General features: G+C 51.4%; 1 protein-coding gene across 1 annotated transcript in view; it reads right to left on the bottom strand.

The window, feature by feature from the left end:
* Window positions 1-14,729, bottom strand: part of ERBB2 (erb-b2 receptor tyrosine kinase 2) — a 36,184-nt gene extending 21,455 nt beyond the window's left edge. Inside the window, exon 1 of the mRNA XM_065422740.1 lies at window positions 14,642-14,729. Coding sequence (XP_065278812.1) covers window positions 14,642-14,729 — 88 coding nt within the window. The remainder of the gene's footprint in view (window positions 1-14,641) is intronic.
* Window positions 14,730-17,714: the final 2,985 nt, after the last annotated feature.

The raw sequence follows: 17,714 nt of genomic DNA on the forward strand, positions 1-17,714 counted from the left end.
ATGACCGGTGGGACTCAGATTGGTTGACAGCAGAGTCCGGTGAGTGGCAGGAGCCTTTGTACAGGATTTCCTGGCTCTACTCACGACTCTGCGATCGGTGCACCGTGCGATCCCAGTCAAACGAGGAGTCTGGACTCACAAGTGTTTGTGCAAACCTCTTGTTTGCCCGGGAACACACTTATCAGCCCTGTGAGTTTCCCTTACTGCAGGAGGTTCAGTCAGAGTCAGAACAAGACCATCAAAACCAGCTTGGGGTTCAACAGTGAGACTGGTACATGTATTGGGGTAACGCCTCAGCCGAGATCAGGGCCCCATCGTGCGAGGTGCTGCACAGAGATAGCAAGAGAAAGTCCCTTCCCCAGAGAGCTCACAGTCTAAAGATGGAACTAAACAGCGCCCCCACGTCCTGCCAATACAAGGTACCCCGCTTTTGGGGCGGGGTTTCAGATCCTAACTAAATAACTAGCCCCTCTCTCTATTACCAAAACTCAAACATGGGAAAAACTGGGATCTGGATACAGACTCCAATTCCAAGCCTCTGGCGCACGGGTCCTGGCCTATTGTTCACACTTGTTCAGGGAGCTGCAGTTCTATATAACACAATCCCCGTCGGTGGTTTGTCGGCTGCGGGGATCAGATGAGGGACCGCCGGATCTTAGCTTGAGCGTCTGACTGCCCAGCCACCACTAGAGGGAGACAGAGCATCACACCGCGTGGGCATGGGTTACACCTACAAGCATAAGATGCGTTGGCATGGGCAGAACGAACGCCAGTCAAGGGTGCTGCATCTACAAACCTGACCACATGCCAGTGGGAAGAGAACTCTCAGGTTGGCTTTGGCTGCCTCACCCAACATCCCCCTATAGCATTGCCCCTATTGGATCCCCAGTGCGCACCCAGCAAATGAAACACCACTTATAAAACACATCTTAGGGCAGGTGATCTAAGACCTCATTTTTCTGATTGGCCAGCAGAAAGGAAGAGCACCTTGCGCTGCATGTACTGTATTCCCCTCCCACGGTCCCTCCCTGCAGACAGACACCCAAGGAAAGCAATGCCATGATCAGCCATCCGGCAGGGAGAAAAGGCGTCTGGCTCCCGCCAGCTGGGATCGCTGCCACTGGCGCTCTGGCATTTGATCAGATAAGCCTCCTTGGCGGGAAATTGACTCTGCAAGCCTCCTGATAAACAATCATTACAGCCATGCTGATGGTTGGTTGGAGTTGGATAATCAAGGGTGGGGCTCGTATGTGGATTGAAACCACCGGGCGCACTGACTCAAACTGAACCCCCAACTTCCCACGGAAGTTGAAACGCTTTGGGAGACCGTTGTGTTCGCTCTCCATCTGCTTCCAGGCTGTCTCCAAGCTCGTGCCATTGAAATACTGGGAGGCAGGAGAGTGTCGCCTGATAGGAACCAAAACTGGTGCAGAATCTGTCCTACATAGTCTCCACCTGGATTTTGCAGACACAAGCCTGGAGTGTTTGGAGAAGTAGCCAAACTTTGAAGCATTTATCAGAACTTCTGAAGGGCTTCCAAACCTGGTCCATGAGGGAGGAGGTTGGCAGTAGAATGGTTCCTATAGCCCCTCTCTTTCCAACACAAGTGCAGGTACCTGGGTGAATGCAGACCCCCTTGCTGCCAGAGTTCTGCTAAATAGCCAGTGCTCCATTGCAACAGCTGCACTTTGATGGGGTGCAAGGGGAAGCTATGGAGGAGCATGTTTTCCCCCGAGGCAGGCATGCTGCGGCACTGGAGGGGAAGCTGTGGGGGCCATTAGCGGATGGGGCATTGCAGCACACAGCGCTGGAGAGGCAGTCGTGCCCGGGATATGGCTGTGCCCGGTGCAGTATCAGAGGTACATTATTTTTGCACAGATCCCTCTTAACTCCCGCCCCCCCACACACACACACGCCAGGCACTGAAGCAGTTAAACCCAAGTTCTGTCCAACTGCAGCTCATGAAATCAGAGACATGGGTTTTGTAACCCAAGCCCAGCCAGCAGATGCTGGTTTAAAAAACCCAGGCAGTTCCGGAGGAAGCCACCGGACCGGAGGGGCACGCGAGGGCTCCATTTCTAATCACATCCAGAGAGGGACACCCACAGTCCCTCAGATCATAGAAACACTCACTCCCGTGGTTCACTCTGATGTCACAGGTGGCTCTCAAATCCCTGTGTCAGGGGCTGGCGCTAAGTGTGCAGTGAGGGGGCCGGGGGAGCTAGAGGGATGCGGGATTTTCTCCTAGAGTCCAAGTGGGAAAAAAAAAGACCCAATTGTTAAGAGAGCTGCTGGTCAGAGCCCACCCCAGACAAACAAAACTAGTAACAGTTGCTTCTCCAAGGAATGGCAATGGCAGAGATGGGCCCAAACCATAAGGATCAGACCCCAAAGGGTTGTGAGTTCTGGTTCGGGTCACTGAGCATACACATCAGCTTTTAATACACACCCACCCGGTTGCCCGACATCCCCAGCTGAGGTTGCGCTGATCACTGGGGGAGGGGAGTTGGAAGACGAAGGGCGTTGGGACAATCTCTATCACCAATGTATGAAATGAGGGGAAACTTGATGCTGTGGTTAGGATTCTAGTCTGGGCCTCAGGAGACCAGGCCTCGATTCCCTATGTCACCATGGGCAAGTCACTTAGCCTCTCCTTGCCTCCATTTCCCCATCTATAAAATGGGGATAATAGCACAGCCTTGCCTCACGGGGGTGTGAGGACAAATACATTAAAAGACTGTGAGGAGCTCCAGTAACAGAGGCCATAGGTCAATTAATCCCAAACAGGATGGTGGGTTTTGTGTGAGGTGGATGTTTGCCCGATAGGAACTCAGCTGAGACCCAACAAACTCATTGCACTGGGGTCAGCAAACAGCCCTTAGGCCGTTAATGTGCTCGCCCCAGCATCTCTGTCTCTGCACGCGCTGTGCTGAGCAACGTCGGTAGCAGCAAGTCAGTCTGGTTCTTGGGGTTGATGGGGGGAAGATATGAAGGCCAACAGGCTGTCTAGCGTTCACACACCACTGCAATTACTAGTTACCCCCTTGTTAGCATTTATCCTGAGACAAAACATTCCCCTCACCAGACAGGGCTGCAGCCTAGGAAGGGGTCAGTCTGGGCCCAGGTTTAAGGCGTGCTGCGCATGGCGGCCAATATTTTAAGTTATTCAGTCGATCATTTAGGGAGAGAAACAGAGGTGTGTCTTTATCCCTCCCTGAAACCCCACCTGTGGCTTTCCCTGCTGGGACGCTCTGGGAACAGGGGAGACCCTTGTACCCCAGTTTCTGCCCAAGCAACTCATGCCTGAGGGAGTTCTGAGTGATATGAGATGAGTTGTTACAACCTCCCCCTAGACAGCTATGAATCTTTAGCTCTAGCTGTAGCAACTCCTGCTTTTAGGGCTGGCGGTTTCCAGTTCAGTCCCCATTGTGTCAGCCAGGAGGGTGTCTGTTGCATCTGGGCCGCCCAAGAGGGAACGGTCAACCTGGAGATAAGTCTCTATGCTGGGGCTCTTCATTCCTTCTGCTGAGCTGTGGTCGTAGGATACCAGAGGCCTTGGTGCCCCTTTGGTTTGGGCAGATTCACAGAGTTTAAAACCAGAAGGGCCCATCCTGACCATCTACTCTGACCCCCTGCAGAAAACTGGCCCTGGCAATTCCTGCCTCCAGCCCATACCTTGGGGTTGAGCTAGAGCAGGGCGATTTTTAGACAATGCTAATCCCTGGATTGGGACAGAAACACAGGACCTGGTGGCTCAGGGACACAAGTGCTCCCACCTGAGGCCCCAGTCGCTACCACAGACTCCTCGCAGAGCAGTACGGCCAAGGCTCTGCCTCACCCTGTCTCCCCTGATTGACGGCGGCAGCAGGTCACCCCCAGGCTGTTGCAGTTTTTGACGGAACAGCTTTTTCAGGTTGGGCGTGTTTAAAAAGGCAAAGGACTGACGCAATGTTGTGGAGCCAAGCTTCCCCTCCCCGACACACCTCCGCCTCGCCTGCCCTGACGCAGCCTTCCCCCAGCCCTGCCTCCTGCAACTGCTGCAGCTGTCACCATATGCTGTGAGCTGCCTGCTGTCTGCTTGCCCAGGGTGGCGCAGGCCGCCAGGGAAGGCGTGGGGGCTCGACAGGCCATCGCCCTGACTCTGCTTGCCCAGGGCAGTGCGTGCCACCTGGGGGGCAAGCCAAGATTCTTCACCATGTCCATTTTGGGCCCCAACATTTATAAGAGATCAAAACCAAACGGGGGTAAAATAGCTGCAACAGGATAATAAATATTGAGCATTTTACTTCTTAAAGATGAGCCAGGGCCTGCATACAACAAACACACAGATAATAAGGCACCAGAAACTCAGAGCCAAGTCCCGTTTGAAGTCCTGGAATGTGGGATGTTTTCCTAGACACATCTGGTCCACGGGGCAGCACAATACACTAGTGGAGGCCACCAGTTCAATCCCAGTGTTTTGGTTGGCCAAGATGGGCACCATCCCTAGAGCAAGAGGCAACCGCCCTGCATTGCTGGGCTGCAGACAGACAGACAAGTCCCTTAGGGGACTTGGGGGAACTCTGCCCAAGGAACTGGAGAAAGGATCAGATCTTAGAGAGGGGAGGGGCTGAGTAACCAGAGGATGGTGATCTCAAGGGAGGAAGCAGCATGGAGATCTTCCTCCTTGTCCAGACTGGGGCTTGATGGGTCAATATCTATGAGAGCAGCATTCCTGAAGGGGTGGGGCTGAGAGACCCAATTCCCATAGAGATGCTGGTGTAACCCACTGGTGCATGCGTGTTACTGGTCCCCCTCTGAGCCTGACCCCCGCCGTACTTCCAGCTCAAATCCAGGATATGGTCTCACTTCTATGACAGCCGCCATCTTGGCCAACACCTCGCCGATTGACCTGGGGAACCTCCAGAGCTAAGTTTGAGCAAGACGGATCCTCTGTGGATCAGGCACGGGGGGGGGGCTGTACTACGCACTGACCAATGGGCTACACGAACGCACTGGAGGAACAGGGTCTTCCCTTAGGCTCAGCCGGGTGGGTGGCCCATCAGGATAGTACAGAGGGAAAACTCCTTTGGGGGCATGCGTCTCCCCTTGGGGAAGCAGCTGAGTTGCTGGATATCCTTGGGAGGGTTGACCTGAGTCTCCAGGAATTAAAGATTAAGCTTTAATTAAAGATTATGTCGTGATGAAATCTCAAGGAATACATCCAACCAAAACTGGCAACCCTCGCCATTGGCCCCCACAATGGCGGGGGGGTGGCACCACCGCACCATTCCTCCTCGGCTTCTCCCACCCGCCCCCCCAAAGAGGCAGGCGTGCTAAGGACATCTCATTCCCAGCATTCAGTCTGCAGCGGGGTCTCTACAGGGGACAATGGCCCGCGAGGGCCTGTAATAAAGTCAACTCCCCGCGGCCAGGCATTCTCTGGATGTTGGTAGCCAGTCTCCTAGCAACTGGCGGTGGTAGGCCTCAGGCCTGCGTGGCCCAGCTGAATGGGAGGGCTGACTCTGGAGCTCTTATCTGGCGCTTGGGCAGAGGGCAGATTCAAATTAACAGCCAGCAAACAGCCTGGGCCATTCCCAGCCACGAGAGATGGGGGCTACTGTGCCTTGGAAGCAAGATGGCTGGGAATCAATAACCCCTGGACCGCACTGCCCCTGTGCTACCTCTGTTATCCAGAGGGTCTTCACTCAGGATCTGTCCCCCTTGGTCTCCTGGGGGGTGATTTGCAGCTAGCCCAGCATCCCTCCCCCCCACATCTATTGTTGCACCAGTGGGTCTGTAAACAGTACCCTGCCCCTAACCCCACCCAGTCTGGACTGTGTAGGCAAGTGGTGACTTTGCACAGGTAAAATGGACGCGTGCCTGATTCCCCAGGAGAGAATCTAGGCTGGCAAATCCAGGGGATCGGATGGGAAGAGCAGGGAGTGAAAACTGAGGGACAGAGACTAGTTCGCCCAAGCCTGGTCCTTTCCCTTCAATCAGCTTGGTTGGTATCCCCTGCCTCCCCCCAGTCTTTCCACCAGCTGGGGTATCGAGCCTCAGGACGGATCACTGGGGAATTTTATATTCATGTCCCTTTGCCTTTCATGTGAGCAGATCAAAGCCCCGTGCACATGAACAAACTTTCTCCACACTCCCAGACGCCAGGCTAATTATCCCCATTTTAACGAATTTAAGCTTAAATTAAGGTATGCGCAGCAGGCGGTCGTCAAGTGCTGAATAAGGAAGTTATACCATTTGGCAGGTAGGGAAACTGAGGCACAGAATGATGACCTGACTGACCCAAAGTCACACAACAGGTCATGGGGAGAGCCAGAAATAGAACCCAGGAGTTCTGATGCCCAGTGCCCCTGCTCTAATCAGTAGGAAACACTTCCCTCTCCCAGACCTGGGAACAGAACCCAGGAGTCCGGACTCACCCCCCGCCCCCCTTGCTCTCACCTCCCATTCGGTAGCCTTGTAGATTTGTTTAATTTTGCTGTTCTCCAGGATGCAGAATTATGGGGAAAAATAGGAGGGGGAGCAAACATTTCTCTGTCAGCTACTGAGGTGGGGGTGGGGAGGAAGGAAAGGGGCAGCAGCTGTTGAGCCTTTGAGGTTCACTCTGTGCCCCCCAAGTCCCTCACAGTAAAAGCAAACTGCCTTGTCATGCACCCCGGAGAGCAGTGCTGGCATTTGGCCCGGTGACCCTACAGCAGAAGCTCACTGGCTGCTCGCCACAGATCACGGGAGCCGGGATTCCATTTGTCAGATTCCTGAAAAGCTCGGGCAGCGTCGGCTACGTGACTGAGCAGCAGGGATAAGGGATTTGTCCTGGGCTGGGCTGGGAAGCCTGCAGGCTTGGGGACTTGAAATCCAGGTTGGAAAAACCTGATCCGTTTTGCCTCCTCTCTCTTTGTCACAGACACACTGTTACTTCAGGGAGAGGTTCCTAACTCTCCTTGTTCCTACCCCACCTCCGCAGTAGTAAATTACCAACCCTCCCCAGCCTTCGGCCTGTGGGCTGGGACAGCAAACAGATGGCTCCCCATGCGGCCTGACTGACAGCTCGCCTGGGGCCAAGCAGCTGCCCCGCAACGGCATGCCTTGTGCGTAAAGCCAGCCGCGTCCAGCAGCCTCCCGCCTGCTCTGGGTCACAGGACCTGTCTGCGCAGCCTGCTCCTGAGCTGTCCCTTGTCCCGGGAAACGGGCAGCAGAGGTTTGTGCTAAATGTCAAAAGGCGAGGAGTTCTGGCCTGGCACAAAGGGGCTGAGCCGGGGGCTGAGTTTGGAGCCGTCTCCTTGATCCCCTTGGGGGGCTCCAACCTGCTGTCCAGCTCCCGGGCTCCTAAACTGGGTGTCATTGTCTGCAGCTTTCTCTCATGCTAAGCCTGGTCTCAGCTTCCTCTGTGTCCTCTGCCCCTTCCTCCTGCCAACCTCCGCGGCTTCGCTGCCATCCCCTCCGGCCTGCCAGAGTGCAGCTGCTAACGTCACCTTGCCCTGCCAGCACTCTGGGGCAGTACCTGACTCCGACGGGAGCAGCGACTGGACTCTGGTGAGCCAAAGGGTGTCCGACCCCTTCGGTTCAGTCCCTCTAGCCCTCCCCAGGGTGGCTGCCGCTCTGTGGAACCACTGCACCAAACACATATCCATCGATACATGTATCTCCAGCCCCATTAGCTGGGCCCCCCCATTTCCTGTCCCCATCCATTCCTTACCCACCCCACTACTCAGAGTAGCCCCTGCCCCTCCCCACTGGCTGCATTTCCCAGGGCCCAGCAGGCATTTAACAGCTGCTGCTGGGACTCAGGGAGGCTCAGGAGAGGTCCGAGTGTGGGGGATCCCTGCTGTGGCAGGAGTTTAAAGGTCACCTTCGGAACAAGCTGGGCCAGGGCAGATTTGTATTTCATGCTAGGCTAGCACAGAGAGGAATCCCCCAGAGGGAAAGAGAATCATTAATGCCAGGACTGAGCTGATCCATCCTTGTGAGCTTCCTGGCTCAGCCCTGCACCATCACAGGGGTTCCCCAGTTTCCCGACCCCGCCACTGAGTGCACGGAGGGCAGCATGATGTGGGACTCCCTTTTGGATTTCTCCCCTTCAAGCAGCACGGGTGCTATGCAGAGGGAGGTGGGGCTCTCGAAGGTATGTGTTGTTTCCTAGGGGATTCTGGGAGCCAACCAAACAGTCCTGGGGACCATCGTTTGACCAGAACAGATCCAAGCGCGTGCCCAGTGCATAAAGCAGAACAGAGTACGTAAAGGGGAATCATTCGAGGGGAAGGGTCCCATCTCCCAGAGATGGCAAGAAAGCGAAAACAAGCTATCACCTGCAGCCAAAGCTCAAGGTCTAAATCCACCTGATAATCAAGAGATTGGTGTAGGATTCCAGAGAACAATGAACTGTGGCAGCTGAGGTGGGGCTTTCGGTGGGGCAAAGGCCAGAAGGGCCCAGCACCTGCAGCCAGGGCCAGATTTTCACAAGGGTTCAGTGGGAGCTGCTGGCCTTTTACCAAACAACACCTGGCCCCAGGAGCACGAGTACATTTTACAGGGGAGGTTTCCCAAAGCTGGATTTGGATGCCCCGTAACAATTAAATGGAATCGGGCTTCCAAAATCCATGAGCTTTGGCTTCCAAGTCTCACCCTCCTATCTCCAATCCTCTCCTTCCCCTCCCCGCAGGGTCTGTTGACCTTCCTGGCATGAGGCAAGGCCTGTCGGTTTACTCTGCCTTTTGGAAGAGGGTCAGTGCCATGCTGGAAAGGGAGCTGAGGTTTGTGGGGGGACTGCTGGTGGGGTAGTGTCTGGCTTTAGTTTCATGGCCTCTCTTTTCATGTGCTCCTAAGAATGAGACAGGGCAGCTTTTATCTCCGTCCGGATCCATATAAATCAATAGCCTAGCCCCACGATTTGTATACTGTAATGTGCCTTTGAATCTATTTATTTGCTGGTAGGAACCCCAGCTGAACACCTCACAATCTTTGCATTTATCCTCACACAGCCACATGAGGCAAGGTACTTATCCCCACTGTGCAGATGGGGAAACTAAGGCATGGAGAGGTTAACTGACTTGCCCAGGGTCATGCAGGGTGCAGTGACAGAGCAGGGACTTAAACCCAAGTCTCCTAAATCCCGGGCTAGTGGCCTACCTGCTGGGCCCATCCTGCCTCTACAGCCATTTGTTAATCAGGGGCGGGTTGTTCAAAGGAGCCTATGGGAGGGAGGCATTTCCTAAGGGAAATTCAGTGGGCACTGAGTGCCTGACTCTCTTAGGATAGTCTCAGCTTCTGGACTGAAGAAACCAAACAGCACAGAGAAACATTTTGAAATTAATGGAGATATCCCATCTCCTAGAACTGGAAGGGACCTTGGAAGGTCATCGAGTCCAGCCCCCTGCCTTCACTAGCAGGACCAAGTACTGATTTTGCCCCAGATCCCCAAGTGGCCCCCTCAAGGATTGAACTCCCAACCCTGGGTTTAGCAGGCCAATGCTCAAACCACTGAGCTATCCCTCCCCCCTCGCACCTGAGCTATCCCTCCCCCATCACACTCGGCACCTGCGGATCCCTTTATTGGTAGCCTCCGCCAAGCACTAAGCAGGTAGAGAGACCAGACTCCCCTTGGGGGTCAGGCACAAGACAGGTTGCGGGGATGCTGTGTAGGGAGGGAAGGCGTGGAAAGGGCGCCCTGCTGGTTTCTGGGCTGTCCTCGTTCTGGGGATAGGCTAAGAAGCGTTGGCCTCCAGGGCTGGCCAGCCAGCGGTTAAACTAGAAAAGGAAGATGCCGAGCCCTGTCCTACTTGCTCTGTCCTCTCTGAGGGGAGGGGGGATTTATCCTGCTGTTTCAGGAGGTGGAATCAATGCTCTGACTATGCTCCCACATATTAGGGGACGGAGAAGTACAACGAGCACTCCAGGGAGAGTGCATCCCACCTACACAGCCTGAGATGCAACGTCCTTGAGCAGGTCCCAAGCTGAGATCCAGCCATCCATTACAGGAAGATTGTCCCTTTCCCCGCCCTCCTTCTCTGCTACCTCCCGCTTCACCAGGCTGGCCTGAGGGCAGTGGTGGAGGTGGGGGGACGGGGCGGTCTCCTGTCTCCCCAGCTGTGCTTTGCGCCCCTGGCAGTGAATCTGAAGGGAGCCGGGTGCCAAAGGAGGAGGGTTGGGTGCAGGTTGTTAAAGTTGCATAGGAATGTGAGACAGCCCAGGCGCCCAGCAAGGTTAGTCAATTATCAATCATTAAAGGCTCCTCATTCAGTCAGCACTGGACATTTCGCTGGGAGGCTAAGGGCCTCTTGTTTATACTGCTGTTAAATGCCTTGTGTGCACAGAACCTGTTTAAAAACCTGGGAGACAGAAAGCCTCTGTTTAACCACAGAGCAGGGCAGCAGTGAGGAGAGCTCCCCACACAAACATGCATCAAACTCTGCTAACAACTCTCAGACCTGACCTGGAGGGAACAATTCTTCAGCAGAGCAGGGAGTCTAGCTTTCAATCCCTGCTAACACTTCTCCACTGCAAACTGGACTGAGGTGTCACAAACTCATCACACATTTGCCACTGAAAAGCCATCAGATTGTAACTGCTACTGGCCTGGACTGGATTCAAACAGGCCACTTAGCTATGAAAGCCTCTATATTCTATTGACCCGCTGTGGAGAGCGTGGGAGATTCCTGTATTGTTTCTATTAATAATTATGCGTGCCTCGGTTTACCTGCTTGATATTATCTTCCCTGATCGCATGGCATTAAATCAGAGGAAGGGAAACAGACAGGAAACTAAACAATGATGGAGAGAAGGTACCTCCAGAGAGAATACCAAGGGTCTTCCAGGGAGCAATGGTGGGGATAGGGGAAATGGGGGCGTTATTCATTGGGAAATGCCCATCTGCCTGTCTCCAGCTCGGCTAGCAGGTTTATTTTTCCCAGGCCCAAGCCTAGGATCAAAGGGACGCTAAACTATTAAAATCCCCCCGCCTAGAGAGGAAGGGTGGTGAGTGGACAGCAGGAGCAGGAGGTGAATCTCTGACAGAGATGCACAGAGAGGATGCTGAGTGAGCTGTCTGACTCTCCCAGGCCAGGTGGAGGGGTGTCTGGGCTGAGTGCAACTTGCCCAAACCTTGCAAGGAAAGAACGAAGTGTAGGTAAGGTTCATGCGTGTTGGCCTTTGTTGTTTTAACCCAGTTCTCTCCCTACTGTGTTCCTGTTGAGTAATAAATACTGTAATACTTTGTTTTGAAAAGGCTGAACTGTGTGGCTGCAAACATTATCTGGTTACACAGCTCCTGAGAGAGAAGCCTCCTGCTCAAGGAGCCCTGGGGAGAAACAGGGGTGCTATCACCCAGGGACCCAGTGGCACAGGTGCAGGACTTCGCCTCGAGTGAAATGGGCCTATCACTAGAGGTCTGCAGAGGGGTACAAAGCAGAGCACACTCTGTGATCCCTGGCATCAGCCCTTCGGTCAGGGATTGTGTCTTACTCTAGGGCTATGCCTCGCCAAGCACAACGGGGTCCTGATCTCAGGTGGGGCCTGTCGGTGCTATTATTTATTATCTACATTAAAATAACAGCCACCATTTAAAAAAAAAAATCTAAGCAGCGTCTGGAGAGAGTGAATTGAAGAGATGACTCTACGGGCAAAGATTCCTAATGGAGGGATCCATTAGGCTGTGGAACTGGATCTTAAGGAAGAGTCTGGATGCTCCATCTCTACAGATGCTTAAACCTGGAGGACTGCATAAGCACGGAGAACAGACCCACAGAACAATCCTGAACCTGCGGGGAGGATGCGATTTAACAGGGCTTTGCCCACTGCTAACCTGGACGATTCCATAGCCTGACCAGTACGGTGGAGATAGTTAATTTAGTTAGTTAATTTTAGATGCACCGATTCCAGGATCACACGCAAAACATCTGCAAACATCCGAAGAAGTGGGCTGTAGCCCACGAAAGCTTATGCTCTAATAAATTTGTTAGTCTCTAAGGTGCCACAAGTACTCCTGTTCTTTTTGCGGATACAGACTAACACGGCTGCTACTCTGAAACAAACACACAGACTCACCCCAGGGAAAAGCTGCACATAAACCTTGCAAATCACCCATTGTGTAAACAGACGGGCCTGACCTTGTGCCCTAAATGTTATCAGACTCAGGTTCTCTTAGTGTCCAAAGTAATTCTACCGTAACCAACAGTGACTCTGTAACCCAGTGGACCGAGTCCTGACAGGCGCCAGTCCTGCAAACACTCAAGCACGTGTGTAACTTGACCTACATGAATCATCCCATTGACGTTAATGGGAAGGCACATGTGTGTCGAGTTATGCACGGGCTTCTGTGTTTGCGGGATTGGAGCATGCATATCTGTAAAGCCCTGCAGCCCAAAACTAGGATATAGAAGTGAACAATCCCCAGTGACTCTTTTTAATGTCGGGGTGTCATCACTGTTTATTTTGGAACATTGTAACTCAGGCCCTGCCAGGATGTCCCCATTCCCGGGAACAGGTTCTCTCTCCTGGGAAATTAGGGAGTACAATTAACTTCAACATTTTTTCAGATATTCTGATACCGACAAACACAAAGCACCTTATTGGCATGTGAACTGGAAAAGGCGATTCAGAATTCAGTGCCCACTTGCTGCTTGGATCTCACAAGTTTAGCAGGGTTGGGCCTAGATGGAATGTATATGGGACAGACAGATACACACAAGCCCACAGGAAAACCCAAGCAGTGCTCCCAAGTCAGTAGGTGATGATCTTTCTGAACCAATGTCCCACCATGGCAGTAAGGGGGACACTGGTGCTGTTTTTTGGCTGAAATATCAACTAAAGTAATTAAAGATCCTGTGGGATTTTCTCCCCTTGGGAGTAGGGGGGGTTAATCTGGCTGTCTTTGCCAATTCCAGTCTGAGTAAATACATTCTGCCACCCTACATCCCCCTTCACTCCTGCAGATTCAACTGAAGGAGTTTCCCCCTTCGCTTTCTCCCTCAAACCGTTGGATAGTATTGCTCTGTGCTGTTAGGCAGCTGATGTGTTCCACCCCAGAACTGGCTGCATCTCATCTTGTGAGTGAAGTTACTCCTGTATATGTAAAGTCTCTGAAGCATTTCAGGATGAGAGGTCCTTTATAAGATACTGTTCTCTGAGGGCCACATTACCCAGGAGCTCTTATCACTAAATATAGTGTATTACAGGGACCCTAGGGCCTAGATATGGGTTTAACGTAGACCTGCCCAATTTGCAGGTCCAATTCATACTCAGCTAAGACATCAGAAAACAAACACTACTAGTTAGTAAATATTTGGGTTTGTGCATAAGGTGCTATGGATTATTTACCTAAATCTGACATACTGGATAACTCCCTTGGGAATCAGCACCTAGAATTTCCTGTCTGTCCTCTCGCCCAACAGTCAATGAACTACAAAATGTAACTGCATCAATAAAGCTGCAGCCCCCCAGTATCCAAATACAATAAACAGCTTGACACTGTAAACAGCAGACAAGATGGATGAGGTGGTAACATTTTCAATAAACAACTTGCCTTCTGCATAAATCAAAAAGGCTAAAATCTTTTTGGCTTCACTTATTTCCTCATTGTAAATATTGAAACACGCCAAACAAGCATTCACTTCAACCAGCCCCATCACAAAAATTGGTTAGAATCCTAGCCTCTGAAATTCGTAACATAAATTCCTTTCCAGACTATTTAATTTGTGAGTGAGATATAAAATAATTGCCCAGGTAAACTATTACTGGACTCAAATTCATCCTCAGAGGTGATTTCGCACACAGAGCAAAACACAAATAAAGAGAAAAATTCAGCCCGTAGAGTTCATCCAACACCTCAGAGTGAGTAAAGTCTGATCCAGCCATCTACTACTGTACACAACAATCAGATGGGTAACTCTGTTCCCTTACAACGCAATGCTTAGATATACAACTCACTCCAGATCTCTGCATGCAACTTCAGTGTCTGCCTGTGATTGCTTTTGTGCTATTAAGCAAACACCATGGATCCTATTTTTGAAACCCACTCTGTCCTTGTAACAGCAACAACGAGAACAGGGAATGAAAGAAACCATTTTAAAAAACAGCCAAGTCTCCCCCTCCCTACACTCCTGATGCAACCGCAGTTCTCTGCCTCTCTAGTCACGTCTGGATGGTGTAATGGTCCCTGGGAAAGGTCCCTTTCCCTGCGTGTCTAAAACAACACAAAAAGACAACATCTAGAAACACGCTCCCCACTGAAGTGGCAGCCCTGCTCTGAAAGCTCCAGCTAAATCCTTGCTGAACCAGGACTCATGGGACCCAGTCAATGTCATGATCGCGAAAGTAATTAACAAACTCCCCTCCCCACTCCCCCTCACACCTCATTCTGCTGGGTGGAATGATTAATTTCTGCGTTCTCGGTAGATCTTTGAGTAACGACACTAAGATTGTTAAACTAGGTCAGCTTTCTTTCTGTATGCAAGTTACACAAAACTTCAGACAAAGTTTTTTTTTTGGGTTTGCACCCCCTCCCCCCTTTCTTTTCCGGGGCTGTGTGTGCTTGTTTGGAGTTTTCTTCGCCCACATCCTAAGATCTCTCTCCCTGATCTGAAGTTTCTCTTTCCTAACGTCCCACACAAGCTTGCTTTTCTCTCTCTCTTTTTCAAATCTGACCCACCTTCTGTGCTCCAACAGCCTGGCAAGAAAGAGGCTAAAAGCAGCTCCATGCAGAAGCAGCAGCTGCTGGGAAGGATCATCGTTTTCATTGCAGACAACAACCCATGGCTTCTTGCAGAGAGAGGTCTTCCCAGAAAGTTTGGGTGGGTTTCCCTTCCTTTGCACTCCCAGATCCACAACTTTATTCGTGCCCAGCACTTCCTCCTCTGGGAGGCGGGGACGTGCCGCGCGCCCCCGAGCTGGATTCCAACTCCCTTGGGAGTGGCTAGGCAGTCTCACTCCTTGTAGCATGCCAAGACCATTGTGTGCCTCCTGGGAAAGCACTTCTCGCTGTCCTGTTGCTGCAGGGTCATTCTGATTTCACTTTTCTCTTTGCCTCTTTTGTTGGGTCTCAGCCTGGGCTGCTCTGGGACAGATCCGAGTAAATGGAGATGTCAAGAAAAAGGACGAGAGCAAAAAATAAAAGGGCTGATTGAGGCGTACCCATTGGAAAATCTCTCCTAGGATAAGGCAGGCTTGCAAACTGCTCTAAGAACCACTCCATAGCAGGGAAACTCCCTCCAGATCAAGGGAACTGGGAGGTGGGCATTAGCCGCTACCCAGGGGTTCTGGGATTTAGGGACAAATCTCCAAAAGGGTGCAACTCTCCAGGCACCTAAACGAGCAGCTGGGTTTTCAAGAGGGCTTTCAACAGGAGTGGTTGGGTGCTGTGCAGTTTGAATATCCGACCGCATCTTTCTGTGCCAAACTAGAGGATCACCTGCCTTAAAAATCAGCCCTGATTGTGGGGGTAGAACCCTCCTGGAAATTCTGGCCTCCTGCTCGGGTTTATAAGGGTGCTGAGCTCAGAGTGCCCAGCCACAGTGATCTGTACCTGAGTCTGTGGACAGCCTGAAACAATAGCGTGAACTGTCCTCAACCGTGTCCTTTAACTCTGAAAACTAATGATCATTAATGATTACTTCATGTGAACATTGTTAACCATTTTGGTGCTGATCTAGGTATGTGAGAAAGGAGAGAGACGGTGAGACTATGCAGAGCTGGAAGTAAAGTGACTGGAGTTTGGTTTATGAGCGAAAGAACATAACAACAGCCATGCTGGGTCAGACCAATGGTCCATCTAACACAGTATCCTGTCTCTGACAGTGGCCAGTTTCAGATGCTTCAGAGGGAATGAACAGAACAGGGCAATTTTGAATGAGCTATCCCTGTTGTCCAGTCCCAGCTTCTAGCAGTCAGAGGTTTAGGGTCACCTGGAGCATGGGGTTGTGTCCCTGACCATCTTGGCTAATAGCCATTAATGGACCTGTCCTCCATGAACTTAGCTATGGGCAGAATTTGGTTTGAGGGTGGAACTTGGGAGAGCATCACTGCAGGAGATGTTGTCAATTCAACCCCTGATTGGTAGAGCTGAGCCTCAACCAAACCCCTGCATCTGAACACCTCACAACGTTAGGAAAGTTTAGATTGGATCAGAATTTAGTAGCTTAGGCCTATCACTGCCTATTGGGAGAGGAATCAGACTGCTACAGCCATTCTGACTGACTGGGACACATGGGAAGACCATGCATTGGAAGACCAAGGAGTTCAGTTTGGAGGTCAGACCACTAGACCATCAGAATAGCCTGAACATCTATGAAAAGATGCCCTCCAATCTTCTCTGGGAGGGAATCCTTGCCTCATACAGAAGGCGGAAGATTCCCTCAAAATGCCACACCATCCATCAGGGAACCACAGCACTAGAGGAAGGGACTAACTAGTCACTATCATAAGTAAAGAGAAGTTGGTCTAGTGATATGGGTCTGGGAAAGAGGACACCTAGGTTCAGTTCCTAGATCTGCCACTAACCCAGCTGTGTAACCTCGGGCAGGTTACTTCTCTCACTATGTCTCACTTTCCCCTGCTCTAAAATAGCTTAATAACACTTAAATAAGGGAGGTTGCAAGACTTATTGCTCTGAAAGCTTGAGGCCCTTGGATTAAAGGCCCTGGAGAAGGAGAAAGTATCTTGTTAAGAAGAAACTAGTTTTCTTTGTAGTTTTCTGGATTCTAAACAGAGGTCAATATCTTGAGTACAAGAGAGTATTTCTAGTCAATATCTTAAACCAACAGTGCAGGGTGGGGAGTCTGCTTGTTAATATCCTAAGTGGAGATGCCAGAGTGGGGCAGTTGGATTGTGTCCAAGAGTATATGTATCTGTATCTCTGGATAGCATGTGCGATCTGAATCTGAGCAGGTATTGGCACTTCTGGCAGGATCCCACTGCTGGGAAGTTGGTGCTTGATTCCTGTTCCCAGCCTCAGAAGACTAATAGGCAGAACTTCCTATATTTGGCAGTCCTCCATTCATTTCCTCGCGTGGCTGGAAGTCCTCATCAGGGCTATAATGGGCTGCCACAGTTCTGTCTCAGAGGAGAGGGTGGTTTGGGGGAGGAGTCGGCCTGAGAGATTAGACCCTGGGGAAGAAAATCTTGGAAGCAGGAAGGGCTCTTAGAGAATGAACTCCATTCACGCTTCTGCTGAGCCTTCCACGCAGCCAAAAAAAAAAAAAATCCATCTGTTGTTGTTATTGTTTTTCTCCCTTTCCTGCAGCCGTTTGAAAATGGGAGGGAAAAAGAAGGCAGGAAAACGAGTTTATTGCTCGTGTTCCCTGTAATCTGCACCTGATAATAGCCAGGCACCACTTTACAATCCGTGCAATTGTGTTGCAGTTGGGATGTGTGTGAAAGAGTGGGCAGGGACAGACAGAGACAGGTCCAAGGGTTGAGAGAGTGCAGGCAAGAGAGAAAAAAGAAGAGGGTCCCAGGGGGCCTTGTCACATTACAAGGATGGTTACAACATATTTGCATCTTGGAGTGTAGATAGGGCCAAGCCGGCTGAAAGCTGTACCCTGATTCAGGGACAGAATTTACGAACAGTGTGATCTCATCTACTCTGGAACTATTGGGCAGTGAGAGAGCGGCCTTGTTTTGAAGGGATCTTGGGGGATAGGGTGGAGGAACTGGAGTTCCTTTTGGCCTGGATATTTCCAAATCAAACCCTCTGCCAATTTGGCATTAAGGCATTACCTTGTGTG

This window comes from Emys orbicularis, chromosome 25 (assembly GCF_028017835.1).
Source record: "Emys orbicularis isolate rEmyOrb1 chromosome 25, rEmyOrb1.hap1, whole genome shotgun sequence".
In the NCBI taxonomy this organism is placed as follows: domain Eukaryota; kingdom Metazoa; phylum Chordata; order Testudines; family Emydidae; genus Emys; species Emys orbicularis.